This window comes from Notothenia rossii, assembly GCF_949606895.1.
Source record: "Notothenia rossii genome assembly, chromosome: 10".
Lineage (NCBI taxonomy): Eukaryota > Metazoa > Chordata > Actinopteri > Perciformes > Nototheniidae > Notothenia > Notothenia rossii.
In genome coordinates, this window is record NC_136908.1 from 24,039,308 (window position 1) to 24,058,572 (window position 19,265).

Consider the following 19,265-nt stretch of genomic DNA (forward strand, 5'->3'; position numbering starts at 1 on the left):
ATTCCAGCTTTTAGGAGCGAGTAATTATTGAAAAAACCAACAGGTGAGACTGCCCCTCCTTCATGTGTGACATTGAGCTCTTCTTTGGTCCCGCGTGATTAAGTTGTTGGTGTTTATCTAACAGGAACACAATAGTGAAAAGTGATTGCTTATTTGCTGTAATTAAATCTAATTACCATTGTCTCGTACCATTTAATCATGTTTCAATAAACCCTCATGCTTCCTGCCGCACATTGAATACTATAATGTACTGTTTGTCCTGAAAATAAATTGCACCATCATTCTTTTATAGAGCAATTCTCTCTGTGCTATAAAAGATAGTCCAAAATCAATAGTTGACTCTATAGTGAGCAATGCATTGGTTGTTCTGTTGATCCTGCTTATTCTTCCAACAGCTGTTGTTACCACCATTTTGTCAGACAAATCACCAAACAAATATTGATTTATGCATAATGTATCTACTTCCTAAAGGCTTTTACATTTTTTCATCAGTGCACATAACCAAGCGAGTATTGATACTAGCTGTGTGAGGCTCTGTGTTGCAAATACAACCATAGTACAGTTGTGCAAATGGTTTTGTATTTTGACAGCAGTAGTGCTGTCTTGCTTGCTTTTAATTGTCATTCTCCTGATCATATTCATGAATATGAAGAGAGGAGAGGGGAGAAAAGAGCAGTTGCTCCGGCCTTAATCCTCGCTCACTGGCAACCTCATCCCCCCTCTTCACCCCCCCCCCCCTCTCTCTTTTTTTCCTGTTTTGATAGGATGGAAGTGATCCATCTGAAATGAGCAAAGGCACGCAAGCACATATTCATTTCCCTCCCTCTTTTTCCCTTTCCCTTTCTCTTACTTTCTACTCTCTTGGGCCCCTTTACCCCAACACTCCCCTCCTCTTTCCCCCCTTGCCTTTCACTCTCCTCTCCTCCGTGGACCAGATTTGCTTAGAAATGAGTCACCCGACAACAAACCGCCCCATTTAAGAGGGAGGGAGGGAGATGGAGGGTGACTTACAGAGGGGGATGGATGGAGTGAGTGTGGGCGATAGGGATGAAGACATGGAGGGTGGGGGGGGGGCTGATGTCGGGTTTTCACTCAGCTGGTTTTGTTGATCAGTATCAACAGCCAAGGTCTGGATCCAATCAGCTCCCTGCATTCAGCCAATCAGAATAAGACTAAAAATAGATTTGACAGTGCACACACACACACACACACACACACACACACACACACACACACACACACACACACACACACACACACACACACACACACAGTACTCAACAAGCATTCACAGTAATATATACACACACGGCAGCAATGCAAATTCAGTGAAACTGCTGCATAGGCTGGGTGGAGAAGAAAGAGCACTTACAGGGGGTTTGGATTATGATACATGACTCTGTCTGTGCTCATACATGCGTGTGTGTGCGTGCATGAATATTAGCTGGAATCTGAATGAATGAAGCCACAGACATGTAGGTGTGAGACATCACACTAATTATGCCAGAAGTGATGTAGCCTCGCCATCAATAATGTTCATTAAACTACTGAACCCTCTCCAGTTGACGGCTCTGTGTACGAGTGTGTGTGAGAGAAAATGGCTCGTTCACACATGCGGTGAGTAAGCACCGCAGTCGGATGATGGATCGCCACAGATTTGCATTAAATGCTTCTTTTATGTGGTCACGGTTGGCCGGCGGAGACCATTATTTATCATTACTCGTTAAAAGTTTCAAGCAGGCGCTGAGGATGAAAAATTACAGAACATCTTCTGGACTTGGCATCATTGAAACGATTCACAGGGTAGCTCAAGTCAACAAGGTAATTTGATTAATACTAAAGATTCATACCCCACATGGGTGTTACCATTGATGCGTAAAGAGAACTACATACGGCTTCGGAGGCGGGACCCTGTTCCTTCCTCTGAAAGTTAACTCAGCGGGGGCATGAAGCCAAAATGGCCTCATTCAAGTACAAAAATGCCCGGATCTATGATCGTTTCGAGATCTTCAGGCGATATTCTATACCTTTGGGAACTGAGAGCATGCACACTTCAGTTGTATTTAAACCCCGACCCTAATCCACCCCGTCATGTTAGGTCTCAGTCAAATTAATTTACTGGTGTCAATAAGGGCTATTCAAGTGTTAATACTTTATTTACCTAAAAAACTGATTTGCAGGTGTCTCTTTCCCAATGTAAATCAAAGGGAAAAAGTATTTTTGTGACCAATGGAATCAAGTGACTGACGTGAAAATATCAATACAACCGTTCAGTCACTACGAAGATTTGCTTCAAAGTCTGACGCACTTCCTGGGGGCTTGGCTGGAACATGTACGACAGTGTCATTAAAACTCCAACCAAAACTCTCCACAATGAGTATTTCCAAGAGCCATGTGGTGCAGCTTATTAAATTGTGTTCCAACGGTAGGACTTCCCCTGAAACGTCAATGTTGTGGCGTATTTATACACGAATACCTGACACTGAGCAGGGTTTCCTCTTTGGAAAGCCGAGCATTAACAAATTGAGCCCCTGGGATCCTGCATCCCGGACCGATAGTCAGCAGCTTCTTCATAATGTGTCTTCACAGAGAGGGGAAATAAATATCCGTTACGGGAACTGGAGACGCTTCTTTTTCCAGTAATTCTCTAACTCTCCCAACACTGTCCAGTAAACAAGCTTGTTAATTGACTTTGTGTTCACAAGCTGTGGTTCACTTGTCAACATGCAGAAAGAAAATAAATTGGCTTGTACAAGAAAAACCGAGGTGTGATGGCATCCTTAAGCAGAGATCTGGAATCAAACCTCCGGTCTTTTTCTATTACGGCTTTGTTTCTGTAATCACAGGCCACCCTGCTGGCCCAGTGGGTAGTAAGTGCTCATTTTCCAAGTAGCAATCTGGGTTTGATTAAATAAGACTTTACAAAAGGCATGCATGACTCGACTGCAGCCTTCTACCTGTAATAAGATATAGAGGCTAATTGTAGAACTGTGCCTTGCAGACAGTTTCAGGCAGAATGCCAGTGAAACAAGACATCCTGTGATCCGGAGGCTCTTGACTCTTTTTAAGGTCACAGCACTGATCTTACACGGGACACACATTTTCTGAGGCGTACCTAATTACCCACTGCCGGAGGATGACACACAGCTCTGTATAATCAGGCAGGAAAAGGTAGAAAAATCTGAAGATCCGCTGGCTTGGAAGACATTTTCCTAACACATCGGGATAAGTGTGTGGGGGCTCAAGGGAGGTCGTTACTGTGGCACAGATATGCTTTTGTAACTGTAGATTTGAGAAATAAAAGCATTATTCCCTAGTAAACCCATTTATATAAGATTCAAATCCACAACGTTCTTGAAAACCTTTCAATTCAAGCATCATTTATATTCAAGACAGAAAGAAAATCAGTTGATATAAAAGCAAATGCAAGTTAGGATTAACGTTTCATTTTGAATAAAATCACTTGAAAAGTTTGAGCTGAACATGATTATGCCTGAGATCGAACTAATTCTTTGAATATACTCTACTTTATAGCATGCTGACTTCTTCTTATTATTGTGGTTGCTCTTTAAGCTTGGTTTGCACACAGTACACCTGAGGCGGTTCATTCTGAGCGCTGAACTTATCTGACTGGTGTTAGTGGCTGTACTCTGAATCAATGCAGAGTCCTGTTGCTGACATTTTGTTGCCTTGTAGTGTGTTTTTATGGCTGCATTTTACAACCGTATAGTTAATCTGCGCTCAGTAAAACTCCTGGCACAGTGTCAATCCCTCTGAGTCCTTGCATTCTTGTGGTGTTGTGTCAGAGTGGGATTTTTTACAACGTGTGTTTGTAAAGACTACAGACCAAAAAAGTGGTTAAGTAATAGTACACATATTTGCTGTGTCAAAAGCTTATCTAAAGTGCGTGAAGGTACGTCCGTATTTTGGTGTTTGGTTTGCTTTCACAAACGTTTGTGTACAGGCTGTAATTTGTGCACATTTATACTCTTCACTGAAGGTAGTTGTTCGGGTTACTGGAGCCAGGAGTGGGGCGGGGGGAGTGTGTGTTTTTGTGTGCGAGTGAGTCACTTATTGAGTGTTTGTATGAGCGGCTGTGTTTGCAGCAGCTGGATGCTAAATGAGCGTACAGCTTGAAAATGAAGGTCGGGAGGCACTTGGGAAACCTGCTGAAGTTCATAACCCCCGCAGGGGGCCTCAGAATGGGAAGACTTAATTAGACCGAGTGTGCATGGGTGTATTTGGTTAATGTGTGTGTGTGTGTTATCATGCATGTAGATACAACTCTTGTGCATGCAGTTTTTACGTTTGAATGAGTGTTTTTTTCAGGGTAAAAGCCATGCAGATGAGCTTTCAAGGTGAACAGGGCTTGAAAGATGAATCCAACCATTTATCTCCACTTCCATCCATCCATCATCTATCCATCCATTCATTCATTTATCCACACCCGCTGCATCGACCCTCCTTTCCTCCCTCTTCCTCTCTCTGTCTTCTTCCCCGTCTGTCTGTGCTCTTTAGTTTTCATCCCATCTGCTTGCTCTGTGTCAGAAAGCATCCATTTAAAAATCCTGACGTCTCAGAGGAGACTGTATGACGAGGGTAAATGGGCAAAGAAAAAGGCCAAAAACAAGATACTTAAAAAAGCCATTCAGACTTCCCCCCTCCCCTGTCTCTTTTTTTGTGTTTTACAGTTAGCTTCTGTCTTTCTTTCTTCCTTTTTTTTTTTTGCTACCACCCTCTGATTATTTCCTCGCTGATGCAAAGCAAGTGGAGAGAGCCGGAGATGAAAAGCACTGGCTAGAATATGTGATGCACAGACAGAATTGAAGATGAATTCAGCAGGAAATGTCCTCCCTCACCGCGACAAGAGGTTGCGCGAGGAAATGAATGAGATCGTCATGGAAACACCGGTGGTTATATACAGGAGGGGGGGGCTGTGGAAGAATTTAGTGTGTGAGTGCAGATCAGGATAATCAGAACTAATTAAATAGACTGTGTGTGTGTGTGTGTGTGTGTGTGTGTGTGTGTGTGTGTGTGTGTGTGTGTGTGTGTGTGTGTGTGTGTGTGTGTGTGTGTGTGTGTGTGTGTGTGTGTGTGTGTGTGTGTGTGTGTGTGTGTGTGTGTGTGTGTGTGTGTGTGTGTGTGTGTGTGTGGTATTTAAAGAGACCCCACATGCTTTGTTTTTTTTATTGTTGTGCAACAATTAGTGCACAAGGGTGCCATAAAAGCAAACGTAAATCCCATTAAACGTAGCATGATTACTTCCTTAATGTTGAATACCGTATATGCCATTTAGCAGCAAATCATTAGAAATTGTAAACCAATATACACAGAGCAAGAAGCGATAGAGTTATACTGTACATAGAAAGTGGGGGTTTCGGCTATAAGATCCCTTTAAAAATAAGTACCATTTTGGAAGCCTGGATTTATTTATTGGGTTGTTACTTAATGAGCAATGATTATTAACTTTGTGGTACCACTTATGAGTTTGTGCGTGACACAAAGCACACATTTATGTAGACATATTCTAACAAATGTCCCCCATAGAGCTGCTGGGCTACGCAGTAATGCATTTCTGAAAGCACAGATCAGCATGTTGAGAAATGTCCAGAGTTACATGAGAAAGTCAATATACTTTATAAATATAAACTATAGACTAGTTTCTAAATTCAGAGCTGGAGCTAAGACACATTAGCCTCTAAGCCTAGATAAGCATAAAGACTGAAAGAAGGGGGGTGGACAGCTAGCCTGGCAATTCCCAACAATGTTAAACGTTATAAGGCAATTAAATGAGAATGACTAGTGTTATTCAGCCTGATGAATATGGATCAGAAGGGGGCTTGTAATGTATTCACACTGTTTGGTACTATTGTAATGCATCAGGTGGGTGATTCTGCATCCACTGCATTGTAAAACTGAAGGTCGTGAAACTTAATGAAATGAAAACAACTTCTTTAGGTTAGGGCAACACAATTACATTGATAATTTAGCAAAGGTAATTGTTTAGAATAAATACATTTGTAGAGTGAAAGTGAAACTTTAAATGATAAAACCAAAGAAACTATTTCCCTGTCACACAGGAAACAAACCCCTGTGATAATAGTTATGGTACTATGATGCCAATAATGGTCTAGATGTAAAGTACTTTTCCACATCTGATATAGGAACATTTCCTGTTCCTGTAACATGCTCAGTCAGTGTACTTACAAGTAGCTTCCTGTGCACCGTCATCAACTGGACAATTGTTGCCCATTATCGTCTTTATTGATGCATGTCCTTGAGCCAAACCTTGTGTGTTTCTTTCATACATCTTTGTTTTAGCTTTTCTGCTCGACAATGCACCTTGTCACAGTTAGCAGTAAAATATTAATATTCATTGCTTTGTGTCAGTTTGTCTCTCAAATCCTCATCCTTTGGTGTACTAGTTTCCAGTATCTTCTTTGCCTCTGGGTGCCATTAACCCAACATGATAACATTTAACCTCGGCCTCACCTCCCCCACCTCAACTCACATCTGCCAGGGTTATGAGCCTTCGTCACCTGGACACACTGCCTATAAACTGTATATAGGGGAAGGCAAATAAATGGCTTTATTTATTTTTACAGTATTTTGTGTGCGGCTGCAAATCAGAAAAAGCCCTGACAAGAAAAAAAAAGCAGGATATATTTTCTTATGCAAGACAAAGCAAAGGTCAATTTTCTTTAAAGCAGAGATATACTAACAACACATTGGAAAACAATGTTGTCCGTCATTTGCATACAAATTCAGGAGATGGCCTATCTGTGCCTGTGGCTCTGATTTGAATTTGTAAGAAACAGAGATGACGAAACTTGCAGAATAGAGAAGCCTGCACTTCAAAGGTCTTTTTACACGATGATGGGTAATGGTGATAGAGCACCTCTCTACCAGATGGAAAAAAGTATTTACTGACTTCCTGAGTGCAGGCTATTCTCTCTCTTTTCAACCTGCATCATCATGGTCTGCTGGAAGGTTAGCAGTTTAGCTACGTTTAAATAGCTATTACGCAAATAACAGATGGGAAAAATGTATAGGTTCAAAACTTGTCCCTTAGAGAACCAATTCCGCCAATACACTGAATTAATGACCAATAATATTGCTGTATTTTCATTAAGCCTATTGTATTTTTTATTAGGATCCTCGGTAGCCTTACAGTTAGTAAAACTGGTAACTGTTCTATCTATGGCTCTTCTCACTCGTTTCAACCATGTAGTACCTCAGGAGCAGGTCTTGTCGAAAAAGGATTGTAAAGCCAACATTTGTAGGTTGAAGGTTGTGCTATTTATGCAAAAACATGTTCTGATTATTATGCATCATCTTTGATAAACCTGAAAAACATATTCTAGAAGATTCTCCAACTGTTAGTGGTGCTGACCTTTGTCCCGACATTGTAATTAATTGCATATTGAGGAACCTGTTTAACTGTGTGTAGGTGGTGTTGTTAAATATTCCTGAAAGGTGAAAGGCCTTCAAAAACCAACATTTTCAATTCTATTTTTCCATGCAATGCATAGTAATATCTGGCTATTCTTTATGAGCCCAATGGGGGGTCCAGAAGCTCTGTGTGTACTGGCTTTTCAATAACTCGTAGAGAAATATAGACATACTCAATACTCTCTGGTGCCTGTATTATTGAATATACAAGAATGAAAACATATTTATTCAGTGCAGGAAGTAGACTCCTCTTTCTAAGTGGGTGGTCTTAAAAGAGATATGTCTCCTCCTTTTGTATTCTGCCTTTGTGCGTAAGGTGTTTTGATGTTCGGAGTATATTCATGGGTACATTTTGTATATGTCTCGTCCTTGACCCAAAAGCTGCGTCTAATGAGAATTCCCACTGTGGAGCTTTTAGAGTCACTGCCTCTGGCTTACTGTATGAGTGTTGCAGCGGCTCATTCAGGAAGGATTTCAGTGCAGAGAATATTGCGTGGAGAGAGGAAGGAGAGGCAGCTAAGGAGATCATCACAAGATTATTTCGATTGGACTATTTTCATACCCCTTAGACAATTTTGTGTTTGTCTACCTCACCACAACCGTCTAACTCTTTCCACCTCAGCTCCTCGCATCCCAAATCTTCTCATTTAGATTATCCCTGTGCAGTGACGGAGTAGTAACGGTTCGTTTCATTAGCCCCTCTCTCTCCCCTAATCTTTTTCCATGTACATGACACTAATACAGAGACTGATATAAGCTCCCCTGCCTCTCCCTTTGACATTTATCACCGTGCTTCTTAATGCAGGCAGGCTGCTGCTGTTGATGAGAAATAAGGATGACAATCATGGCCTATTTTCCTGCTAACGATAGTCCCCCTGCTATTTTCTTCTTCTTTTTTCTTCCGTAAAAATATGTTCGCAGAGCTGTGTTTACCAAAGCGTCTCATTGGGCACATGACAAGGATTTGACACTGACGTTGATCATGCATCTGGCACGATCTAAGCTAATCCCCGATCCATTAGTGTTTTAGATTGTAATAAGTGATGTCAGAGAACGCCTGCGGAAACCTTGCATCTGATAAAAGACGCTTTACTGCTACTGTGCGTGGAAGTATTTTTAGCATTTTCTAATGGAATTAAACATAATATGGTGTCGTGATGAACTCGGGAAGTCATATGCGCCTATTTTTAAGCATGGTAACGATTAACAAAGCTTTACCAAATATACCCATTTGACCTTAATATCAAGCTCCACTGTCCATTCAAGCCATAACCTAAAAGACGTTTATTTGGAAAATACGCTTATTGCTTCATAACAGAGTAAGAGAGAGTAAGTTCAAGAAATCAATACCCTTTTTATTTATTGACTCGGTTGGTCCATACATATACTTCACTCAAAACTCTATTTCTTTACAGCCGGTATAAGTAATACAAAATTAACAAGAATTTAACGTCAAATGAAAGTCAAAAGAAAATAGAAATCAAACTGTCTGTTCTTGAAGGACATGTACAGACATTGCTTGTTAAATCGATACACAAGAAAAGTGTATGCTAAATGAGTTTAACAACTATGGTCTAAGTCTTCCGCGCTGGAAATGAAAAGTTTGAGAAGTGCTATAATATGTTGACTTGATTTGTCCCACTGAGTCATTGTTTTCTTTATTTTCTAGTTGTGACATTTTAGCTATATTTATCATATTGACCTTATGCACTAAAAGCAAAAGGACCTTCCAGCCGTCACAAAAGCAACAAAGTTTCCTTACACAAAATCATGTTGGACTTTGGAAAGAAGAGCTGCTGCTCCTGCATGTACCCATGATTTATTTCACAATATGCATGCCAGCTCTAATGGGTCTTTCTAGGAGTTTGTCGTGAGAACATTTGAAGAATGATAGATTTGTAATCACTTGATTAAGAGAAGAACAGCAACCTCCATTATGCAGCTGTCCCAAACTTATGCCCTTAATAAATACCACTTTTAATACCTAAGATATAATTGGCACAAACAATACAAACAAGATGTTGGCTCACACGTTGGGTTTCCTAGTAGATCGCAGAGAGAAAACTAGGACAGGCGAAGTTGGATTCATCCTCCTTTTTGCCTTCTGTCAATTGGACACTGTCCCCTGATTTAGACATCATATCCTGTCCCTAGAGCCCGCCCTCATGGCCCGGCCCGTCTGTCTCACCCTGGCATCACCCTCCCACACCCCCATGTGAGACCAGAGCCGGGCTGTGTTTGAAATCAAACTGAGACCTCTCCTTTAACCCGCCTCTCTCCAACAATTTACTCTCCCTAGTTTTCTCTCCTCACCTCTTTCATCTCGCTCCTGCTCCCTCAGAATGAACTATTTGTGTGAATCACAGGCTTTCCATCGAGGCTCACTTAAAGTGACATCCCCCCACTGGTTGTGTTAACATAACCACCACCATACATATTATTACTTGACGTCTGGCGCTATTCCCTTGAAAGAAGAAAAAAACATGCCATTCTCTCCCTGGTGGTGCCCTGGCACGTAAACCCAACACAGGGCTCATTTCAGCCAAGTGCAGATTGTTTGATTGGCATTCACCGCTGTGTTTGACAGGAGTGCTGGCAGTACCTCGCTGTTATTTGCATAAAAAAGGAAGGGCTCTAAATGTCCCTGCTGTTCTGCGTTCCGCTGCCCTTGCCATACCCCAAAGAAAATCAGCATGCAATTCACAAAGAAATAAAAAACATTAGCCGGCCTGGTAAAGCTCTACACTGTAAGCTCCTAGGCTTCTCCTCTGCTAGTTTTACACTTTCTTTGCGCCTCTCTTTAGCCCAGCGTGAATGCACTCATACAAATCCTATACAGCCTGAGCCAGACCTCTTTTCTTTCCCTTATTCCTGGAGAGAATCCTCTTATATATGTCCTGGCATGAGTCTTACTCCACAGTGTGAACGTTTTACCTTTGTGCGCCGCTGATCAGTGAGATCTGGACTGGGTCCTCAGATGACAGCAGGCGATCGCTCTGCCCTGTGGTTTGACTAGCTGACCGATAAGAGAGGCTTCGGGAGGAAGCAGAGGATGGGAGGATGAGAAGTGGGTATAATTAGGGGTCTGGGAAAGAAACAAAGTGTAGAAATGGGAGGGCTTAAGGGATGTCAAACCGTTTGGCACTTCCCAGGCGTGACTGTGTGCTATTTCCCACTAAACCTCTTCAAATAACCTCTCTGCCTGTCTGTATGTCTCTCTGTTTGTCTGTGTGTCTTTGCTGGGCTGATTCGTCTAACCCTATCAAAGACAACACGAGGCGCAAAACAAACTGCTTTTTGCGGCTGCTGTAAAAACCCATCCCTCATCTTTGTTTCAATCTCCGACTGAAAACTGAGTGGAGTGGCAAACTTGGCTCACACCAACATGAAGTGTAGAACAAAGGACCGTTACAGTAGTAAAGGCTTCTCCCCAGCTGGCAAAGGGGGGGGCGGGGCAACAAAAGCTGAAGTGCCAGCAGCTGGACAGACATGTGTTTAGAGAGAAATGTCTGCGAAATGCAGCGCAGCAAGCCTCTGGGAAAGACTGAATGAGGCCCATTCAGCCTGATCCCAGCAATGACTGACTGCTCCCTGACCAAGGGATTACACTGAGAAGAACATTACTACACACTTGTAAGAGGATTGTAACACACCTAGTGGAAGACACTATCACTACAGCACACTAACAATACAAGAAGAACTGTGAATACCTCCCCCAAAACTGAACACGGCTTCCTTAAAAACAGCCGTCAATTCCTGCCATTTTTTTCTTTTCCTCCACCCATTTTTCTACCCCTCCTTCCAACCCCTCCATCCCCTCTGCAGAAGCCCTGGAGGATCCGTCCAGCGGCGGCGTTGTGGCGGGCGCCGTCATCGGCTCCCTCCTGGCCCTGCTATTGGTTATCGCGCTCATTGCCGTCCTCCTGACCCGGAGTCGCCGGCAGCAGAGACGCGGCTTCCCCAGCAGCGGGGACTCCATAGCAACCGGCAGCGGTGGTGGAGACTATGGCAACAAAGCCCGTCTGCTCTTCAGCGGTACGGGCAACAACAGCAGTAAGAATGGGACGGGTGCAAACAACAACGGACCCATCTACACGTATCGAGAAGGCTGCGACGCGACAGGGACTCTAACGGAGAAAGCCAACGACTTTCACCACCATCACCTCCACCACCCCGCAGTAGGCAACACCCCCTCCGCCCACGACATCCTCCTGAGTGGCGAGATAGACGAAGTTGAGAGGAGGAAGTTCGAACTGGATGACAGCCTGGAGGAGGAGTATGACAGGTTCGGAGGCGGGAACATGCTACCTCCGGCCTATCACGTCCACCGAGGCCATGGCGGGGAAGAAGAGTTGGACGTGTACCTCGACGATGACATGGAGTCTCAGAGAGACGGCTCAGTTATTTCCCGGACTGCCATTTATGTGTGAGCAGAGTAGAGGAAAGGTGAGGGCTGAAAATAGGGCAAGGGGATGTGGTGGAAGTTGAGAGGAGTTCAAGAAGGCACTCTTCACCCGCCAAATCAATCAATATCGCCTCCATCAGCTAAACCTACCTGCTTCAGATTCAACTTCATTCTAAGAGCTGCCATCAGTTACATCCTGTCCGCTTGAAACCGACTTTATGATCTTATAAAAAAAGGATGATTGAAAGAAAAAATATGAAAAACAGGAAACAGAAATTCTAGTTTTTGTGAAGCTGATGAAGGAAAACTTGTGATGGCAGTAGTGGCAGAATATGGAACTGTGTTTAATCATGGAGACAGATTTCATTCAGTGTTCGCCAAATGTATCAAAACGTAGGAAAAAAATACTGCAAAAAGCCAACAAAAACAACTCTGATGTGATGCTGCTTATCGCCTACAGTATGTTCCTGTTTCTTCAGCTTTGCTAGTGTGTGACTGTGTTCGAGTGACTACATGTATTTTATACTTTATCCGAAATGTAATCTGCAAAGCCGGGGAGCAGCATAACAAGTATTACAAAATCAACAAAAAACGCCTTTCTGTTTCAAAATAAATCGGAGAAAGCACATCATGTCAAACCAAACAGCTTATTTCGATGTTACCATTTGCTTCAGACTCTTCAGATGGAGACTTCACAAGAATCATTTTATAACTATAAAAGCCAAACTTGGCAACAAAGATGGAGTTTCTGTTGTTCCAGTGACAACTTTTTGGGGTGACTCTGGGTTCCCGCCCCACCCTGTGACACCACCTGCTTCCCTGATGGAGCGAGGGCCACTAAACTGAGAACAGAACAGACCTGACAGAGTGTGCTAATGTGTGGCTGGCTGTGGTGTTAATGATGTGCATCATCTATATATTGAGCGCCGTCTCACTATAGCACAGTTGTTGTTATTGTTCTTGTTGTAGATGTTGTTGTTGTTACTGTTGTGTAATGGTGTTGATCTCGCGGAGGTAAAGACGCACCGGGAGCCTTGGGGATTTCACACAATACCACATTGGGTCGGTAATGACTCATTTAATGGGTAAAACTCTATTTTTTACCCTTTTCTCTTTAAATCCCTTCTCACTTTCTATATTTTCCACTTCTGTATCTTCCTCTTTCTTTATCTCCCCGTCTCTTTTCTTTATGTTCCACATGCACTATTTGTGGGTTTTGCTGATGCTGTGTGCCACACACATTATTATTTACATAATGGGCGGCTTAGATGTGTGCCGCAATGACTGTGTGCAGGGGATAACTTGTATTTATACTCCTATCCTATTCGACCAGGCAAAGTATTCACCGGCTTTGTTAGGGGCTGCTTTATTTATTTTCCATGCCCTGCAGAATGTTCTTAGGCTATGTGCCGGATTACTCCATGTTTTCTCTTCTGATTGGACAAAAAGACACGGTCTGAGACGCATTTCATTTCCTTTTAAAAAGGAAGTTAAACAGGCTAAATTAAATCCCAGACTCCTCAAACTTTGCTTATTTTTTTGTCCACTAACAAAACTAAAGGTTTTTTTGGTCTGCTGACATTAAGTCTCACTTAAATTAACTGAACAAGCAAAACTAGATGGAGAATTCTTTTTTATTTTGATGATTAACGGTACGTCTTAGAACTGTTTTTGCAACTCATTTTCTACTGCTTAGCAAGTTAAGAATTGTGACGCAGCTCTTATGTTTCTTCAACACATTTGCCTCATCTTTTTTGCGGGCCTCAAATCGGCCAATTCTCAATTACCGGATTGTGTCAGTTGTCTGTTTTATGTCTGCATGGTTGTGACGTGACACAGAGAGATTTCTAGAATGGGGATCACAGGCAAATCTTTGGGATTTATAGAGAGCCTGTTAGGGAAGTGAGAAAGGCTGCAGTTAAAGAGAAATGAAGAACAAGGAGAACAAACTACACGACTGCTACATGCTCCGGCAGCTGAACTTGGCACTCTCTCTGCTTTTTAAGCTCTCTGTGTCACATCACAACTACGCTCTTTAACTTACTATAGACGGGGAGTGTTTGCAGTCAAGGTTACTGTGTGTAAAGTCAAATTTAAAACAGTGTGGTATATATTTACAGTTGTGCATAACGTGAGTTCAAGTAATATTTATCAAAGCAGATCTGAAAAGGGAATCTGTAAGGAATGTGATGGACGTCACATTTTGAGCCACTAAACAGAGCGAAAATGATGTTATACTCGTATTATTAGTCTTGTCCCATTTCATTCACTCATGCCTCATTACGATGTAAGACTATATTGTGATAATAATTAAGATTTTATTACTCAAATGTAATTATAGGATCAGTACAGACTGATTGACAGATTGAAAGCTGAGACATTTCAAATGCAAAACCTCAGTTGATGGATTTCGTTGCATTAAGGAAGTCGGTTTCAGCTCAAATTCTGAAACGAGTCCTCAGAAGGTCCCCGGTTGTTATTCGTTGTTGAACATTATACACTGTGCAATCTGTTATTCTGTAAATGAGACAGCTATATCTGCTATGTTACAATCCATAAGTGGACACATTTTCATGACGTTTCACAGTGTGTCTGGACAGGTTGCTGATATCAGAGTGAGTGAGAAGAGCCATACTGTAACTGCTGTTGCCACACGTGCCACATGTATTAGGATTGTTTATTGTATCACCGCAGTACAGTTCGGATTCAAGTGTGTTTTTAACTCCATAGGGTGCATGCTTGCTCCAAGATCCAGGTGCTTCAACTCTGCAGAACAAAAAAGAGATGTTTTATTTGAGTTTTATCATAATGATACAAAACATCTCTAAGTTACCACTTGAATCTACAGTTTTAAGATGATTTATTACTGTTGAGTTATGTTTGAAACACAACTGTTTCCCAAGTGAAAAATATATATTTTCTTATTGAAGATTATAATGTTAATGATTTCCACACCAAAAATAAAATGTCATCTCTCTCCCTATCCGGCCATTGTAGGCCTCAGCACATCTTTTCTCCAGGGGGTTTACTGCAGCGGCGTAATTCTAAACAGTCGAGTCTGATCTCAAGTTGAGCTCCTAATTAGTCCCAGAATCTTGTAGCATGCATTTACCCTCAGTGAGGAATTCATCATCACTCATAACTTTTGTTTTTGCAAATCCCCATTTTCAATAAAAAAGCTTTCTGAAACAATTCTCTGTGGAGAAAACTGGTAATTAATTAAGCCGAGCTATGTTATCAGTCTAGACGTAAATACCGAGACTCTCGCACCTCTTTCCTTCCTCAGCTAATTTCACAGCACTACGCAGGATAGTGCACCTGCTCTGGGATATTTAGCCTCCTCAACAGATCTGCCAGAGGGAATTTTACAAGTTTTGCAAGGAGAAGTGCAGTTTGTCAAAGCAATTTCTCACAACTTCACACCTGGAGGCTTCCCATTGAATAACGGTTTTGCCTCCACAGCAGCACAATTGAAGGCTCCAGATAAACCAGGTATGGTTCCTTTGTGTTGTTGTGAACACTGGACTCGAACTTTGGTCTGCACCAAACAACCACTCTCTGTTCCAGGCTCAGGGGCCTCATTTATAAAGGGATATACGCAAAAAAAATGGCGTACGCCAGTTTCTACGCAATGTTTGCGATTTATAAAATACTAACTTGACAGGAAAACGTGCGATCCTCCACGCAAACTCTAACCCATGCGTATGCACTAAGCACAAAAACGGGAGAGACGAGAAACTGCTTCACCGTTGGCAGAAGGAAGAATTGAGAGAAATATGTGGAAATAATACCATAAATAAAATGTTACCTCTCATTTATCATATATGAAGAATTAATTTTCACAAATTGATTAAAGCCAATCTTAAAATGATTTAACAAACACCTGTTTGAGACTCCTCAGTCCACACAAAAACATAACTTGGAGAAATAAATAAATACGGATATGTTATTTAAAAACACCTCGAATATGTTGTGTTAATGATATGAAATATTTTCTCATAAATTATGCGGTAAGCAGGAATACAGAATTACGTCTAAACTGACGCCGTTTTGCATTTCTATAGGTGATACGAGCATGGTTTTATATACTATCATGATTAATCGTGTTGTATGCCGTTTGCCAAGACTTGATAAGTCGCTCGTAAAACACAGGAGGTATGGAAACTAAGAACACAATATGTGGTAAATTGTACAGCTAATGTAACAACACATTAGTTGCGGGGGAGGGGTGGGTTGAGATGCACAGGCTGCAGTGGAGACGCTGCGCACAGCTGATCGACAGCCGGGACACAAACCACCAAATACAAAAACATAATTCAGATCCAGTCATCATGACTCCACTCCGGAGGGATTCCCCGATCATTTCTTACAGTTCCTCATCAAGGGGGTGTCTCCTGTCCCCGGTACAAACACACTGTGTATTTTTTTTGTCATTAACCTTTTTCGGACCACTTATTTATTTATTTTGGTGACGATCCGACCTCCATGCTGCTACTCTTGTTCCAACTGCATCCACCAAACAATATGATTTATCTCGACCTCGCCAAAATAACCAACATCTGACACGGTGTGAGATGTCTTTTTTAGCTGTTCTGTCATCATTTCCTGCTATCTTCTTCATAAAGTCAGTCAAAATGAATGAATGAAAGGGCGTTTCTTTGACTATGTATAGGCAAATATGGGCGTTACGTGAAGCCCGCAAAAGCTGCACCGCATTTCGAGTCGATTGTGATTTATAAAGGGAAACCTGCGTAGGACGTGCCGTACGCACTTCCCTCGCCGGTACGCAATGTTTGGTGAATCGGAACATTTCTGTACCTATTTTTGGGATTTCTACTACGTAAGCAACCTTCCCACGTGAATCCTACGCACGGCGTTATAAATGAGGCCCCTGGTCTCGGCACGTTGTCAAACTAACTCTGGAGTGCTTTGTCATTTCCTTGGTTAAAAAAATGTCTTTCCTTTTCCTGTTCTGGTAACTATTAGCCTATTTGTGCTAGTTTTGAAATATTTACTGCAACGAAACAGGCAATATCTAGCTAGCCAGTGTATCCTGCGGTACCTAATTATACATTCCTGCCACTAGAAGACTATTTCTCCTGGAGGAAATCGATCAGTAGCTCTGGAGTTTGGTGGGAATGATGACTTTTGATTAGACCCAGCTCTGCCACTGGCCACCAGCCCTCTGTCAGCCAACTAGCTAGCTACTAAATGTGTGCAATCTAACAACTTTTCTTGATTTAAATACCGTAAAGAAAGCCCATTACAAGGGTCTGTTGAGTCTTTTTAGGGTGCTAACTGAATATGTTATTGAAGGACAATTCCAATTAGGGCTGTCAAGTTAATAACGCGTTAACGCAAAAAAAAATTCACGCCACTATTTATTTTAAAGCGATTAACGCATGTGTATTTTTTGTCCTCGGCCGCCCCGTAGTTTCAGAGCGCATCGAGTTTAAAATACCATCTACAAGCTGATGCTGACTGCCCCGCTCCTGCCGTCTGCTTGCGGCAGACCACACGTCCACGCTCACCGGCAGGCCCCGACTGGCCATCAGGAGGACCGGGAGGGTGTGTGTATGTGTGGCGCGAGCGAGCGAGAGAGAGACCTTACGTGTATTGTTGTTGTTAGCATCTGGTGCTAGCTAGCTGCGCTAATATAAGGAGCTGTTTAAATTAAAACAGAGGAGCGACATTTCGCCGACAACTGCGCCGAGCACTTGACTTTATGCAGGTAGCCAGACAGTGGGACATTGTACGAAAAGTCAGCACACTCAGCACGGATAGTGCGCGCAACATGACTGCAGCGTCCAGGCAGCTCCCGTTCGAGCAAATGCCTTGAGTTGCACATAGCTCCAACGATCCATCACACACACACACACACACACACGCACACGCACACGCACACGCACACGCACACGCACACACTTTGTATTGTATTATTGTATGAGAGAGGTTCCAGGTTGATTTGAGGCGAATATTTGTAATGTTCAGAGGTTGTTGTGTTTAATATTCATGAGAATATTTGTCATTGTTCAAATGATAATAAACATTTGCATAAAGCATATTTGTCCACTCATATGTTGATAAGAGTATTAAAAACTTGAAAAATATTCCTTTAAGGTACATTTAGAACATATAAAAAATGTGCGATTAATTTGCGATTAATCGCGATTAACTATGGACTATCATGCGATTAATCGCGATTAAATATTTGAATCGACTGACAGCCCTAATTCCAACACATTGGAACTCTGTACTGTTAAGTTTTGACTTTGGGAGCACAAGCCAAACAATGAACCATCTTTGCATTGTTCTGATTCAGGAAGAACACGGAAGGTGAAAACCCTCCCTAAGTTAAGAAAGCCCAGTTGACTTGTCGCTTTTGTAAGGCAGGAAATATAAAGGTTATGTGATGTTTTTATCAGCTAAATTGAGGTGAACAGAGTAAAAAAAGAAATCATTTTGCCTTGTTTTGAGGAATTTAGCAAGAAGGTTAAAATGCAACCTTGGAACAATTCAAAGGGAATAATTCAAGTGGTGCTCGACAAGATTGTTTAACTTTGATGAGAAGAAAAAACAATGTATTCCTCATTTACCAAGATTCTGTGTCCCAGGAGCCTGTCTGGTGAGTGGAAACTGGTGGTGGTAGTCATGCCAATTACCAATGCCCTTCTCTGCCAAGCCTCACAAGGCGTGTGCTCTGGGAGGTTGAACTTAACTTAATGCCATGAGTGTTGGGCCAATGCTAAGCAGAGGTAACGGGTCACTTGGCTCGGTCAGGGCTAAAGACAGTCAAAAAGAGAGAGGAGAGGATGGAGAATAAGGGTGGTGAGCCTGGTACTACATCCGGGCAATACCAAATAGGTCGGGACAGAAAGAGAGACTTTTTATTCTGGAATCGGATAAATCAAGAGTTAAAAGATGAGAGGCAGAACAAAAACCAAAACCTCAGCCCATGCCGCGAGGAGGAGAAGACATCACCAGGTTTTTTGAAAGCCACCTGAAACAGAGAACCTTTGAAACACTGAATTATTCACCATAGAGCCTGGAGTAAGAGATGGGCAGATGTATTACTTGCAGAACCCAATTGGTTGGCTGTACTGCAAAGATGACAGAGAGTGTGTGAAAGGAATAGGAGATTTGCAAGATCGGATTAACAGGCCTGACAATGGAAGCTGGAGGTTTGGAGGGAGCCTCAAAATAAGTATTTATTTTAGTGTTATGCCAGCCCCCCACCTGGTGATTGGCTGCTTCCACACAATGACAACTGACAGTCCTTTTCAACCTGTCCAATTAGTAAAAATGACTGTCCTGTTTCCAGAGCCTGGTCTATCAGCGTCAGATCTTTTTAATTTTGAAGATATGTTAAGCAGCACTCCAGAGACCCCTGTGCAGAGTTGGAATTCTG

The 19,265-nt window shown here is 42.2% G+C and overlaps 1 protein-coding gene across 2 annotated transcripts in view; it reads left to right on the plus strand.

Moving 5' to 3' along the window:
* Positions 1 to 19,265, plus strand: part of pvrl2l (PVR cell adhesion molecule related 2 like) — a 352,980-nt gene that overhangs the window by 184,413 nt on the left and 149,302 nt on the right. The window contains exon 7 of one of the 2 annotated variants that reach the window (XM_079654073.1): positions 11,278 to 15,049. The exons of the other annotated variant lie outside the window; for it this stretch is intronic. Coding sequence (XP_079510199.1) covers positions 11,278 to 11,882 — 605 coding nt within the window. The 3' untranslated portion in view covers positions 11,883 to 15,049. Of the gene's footprint in view, positions 1 to 11,277; positions 15,050 to 19,265 lie in introns of those variants that run through there. 2 annotated transcript variants of the gene reach the window in all.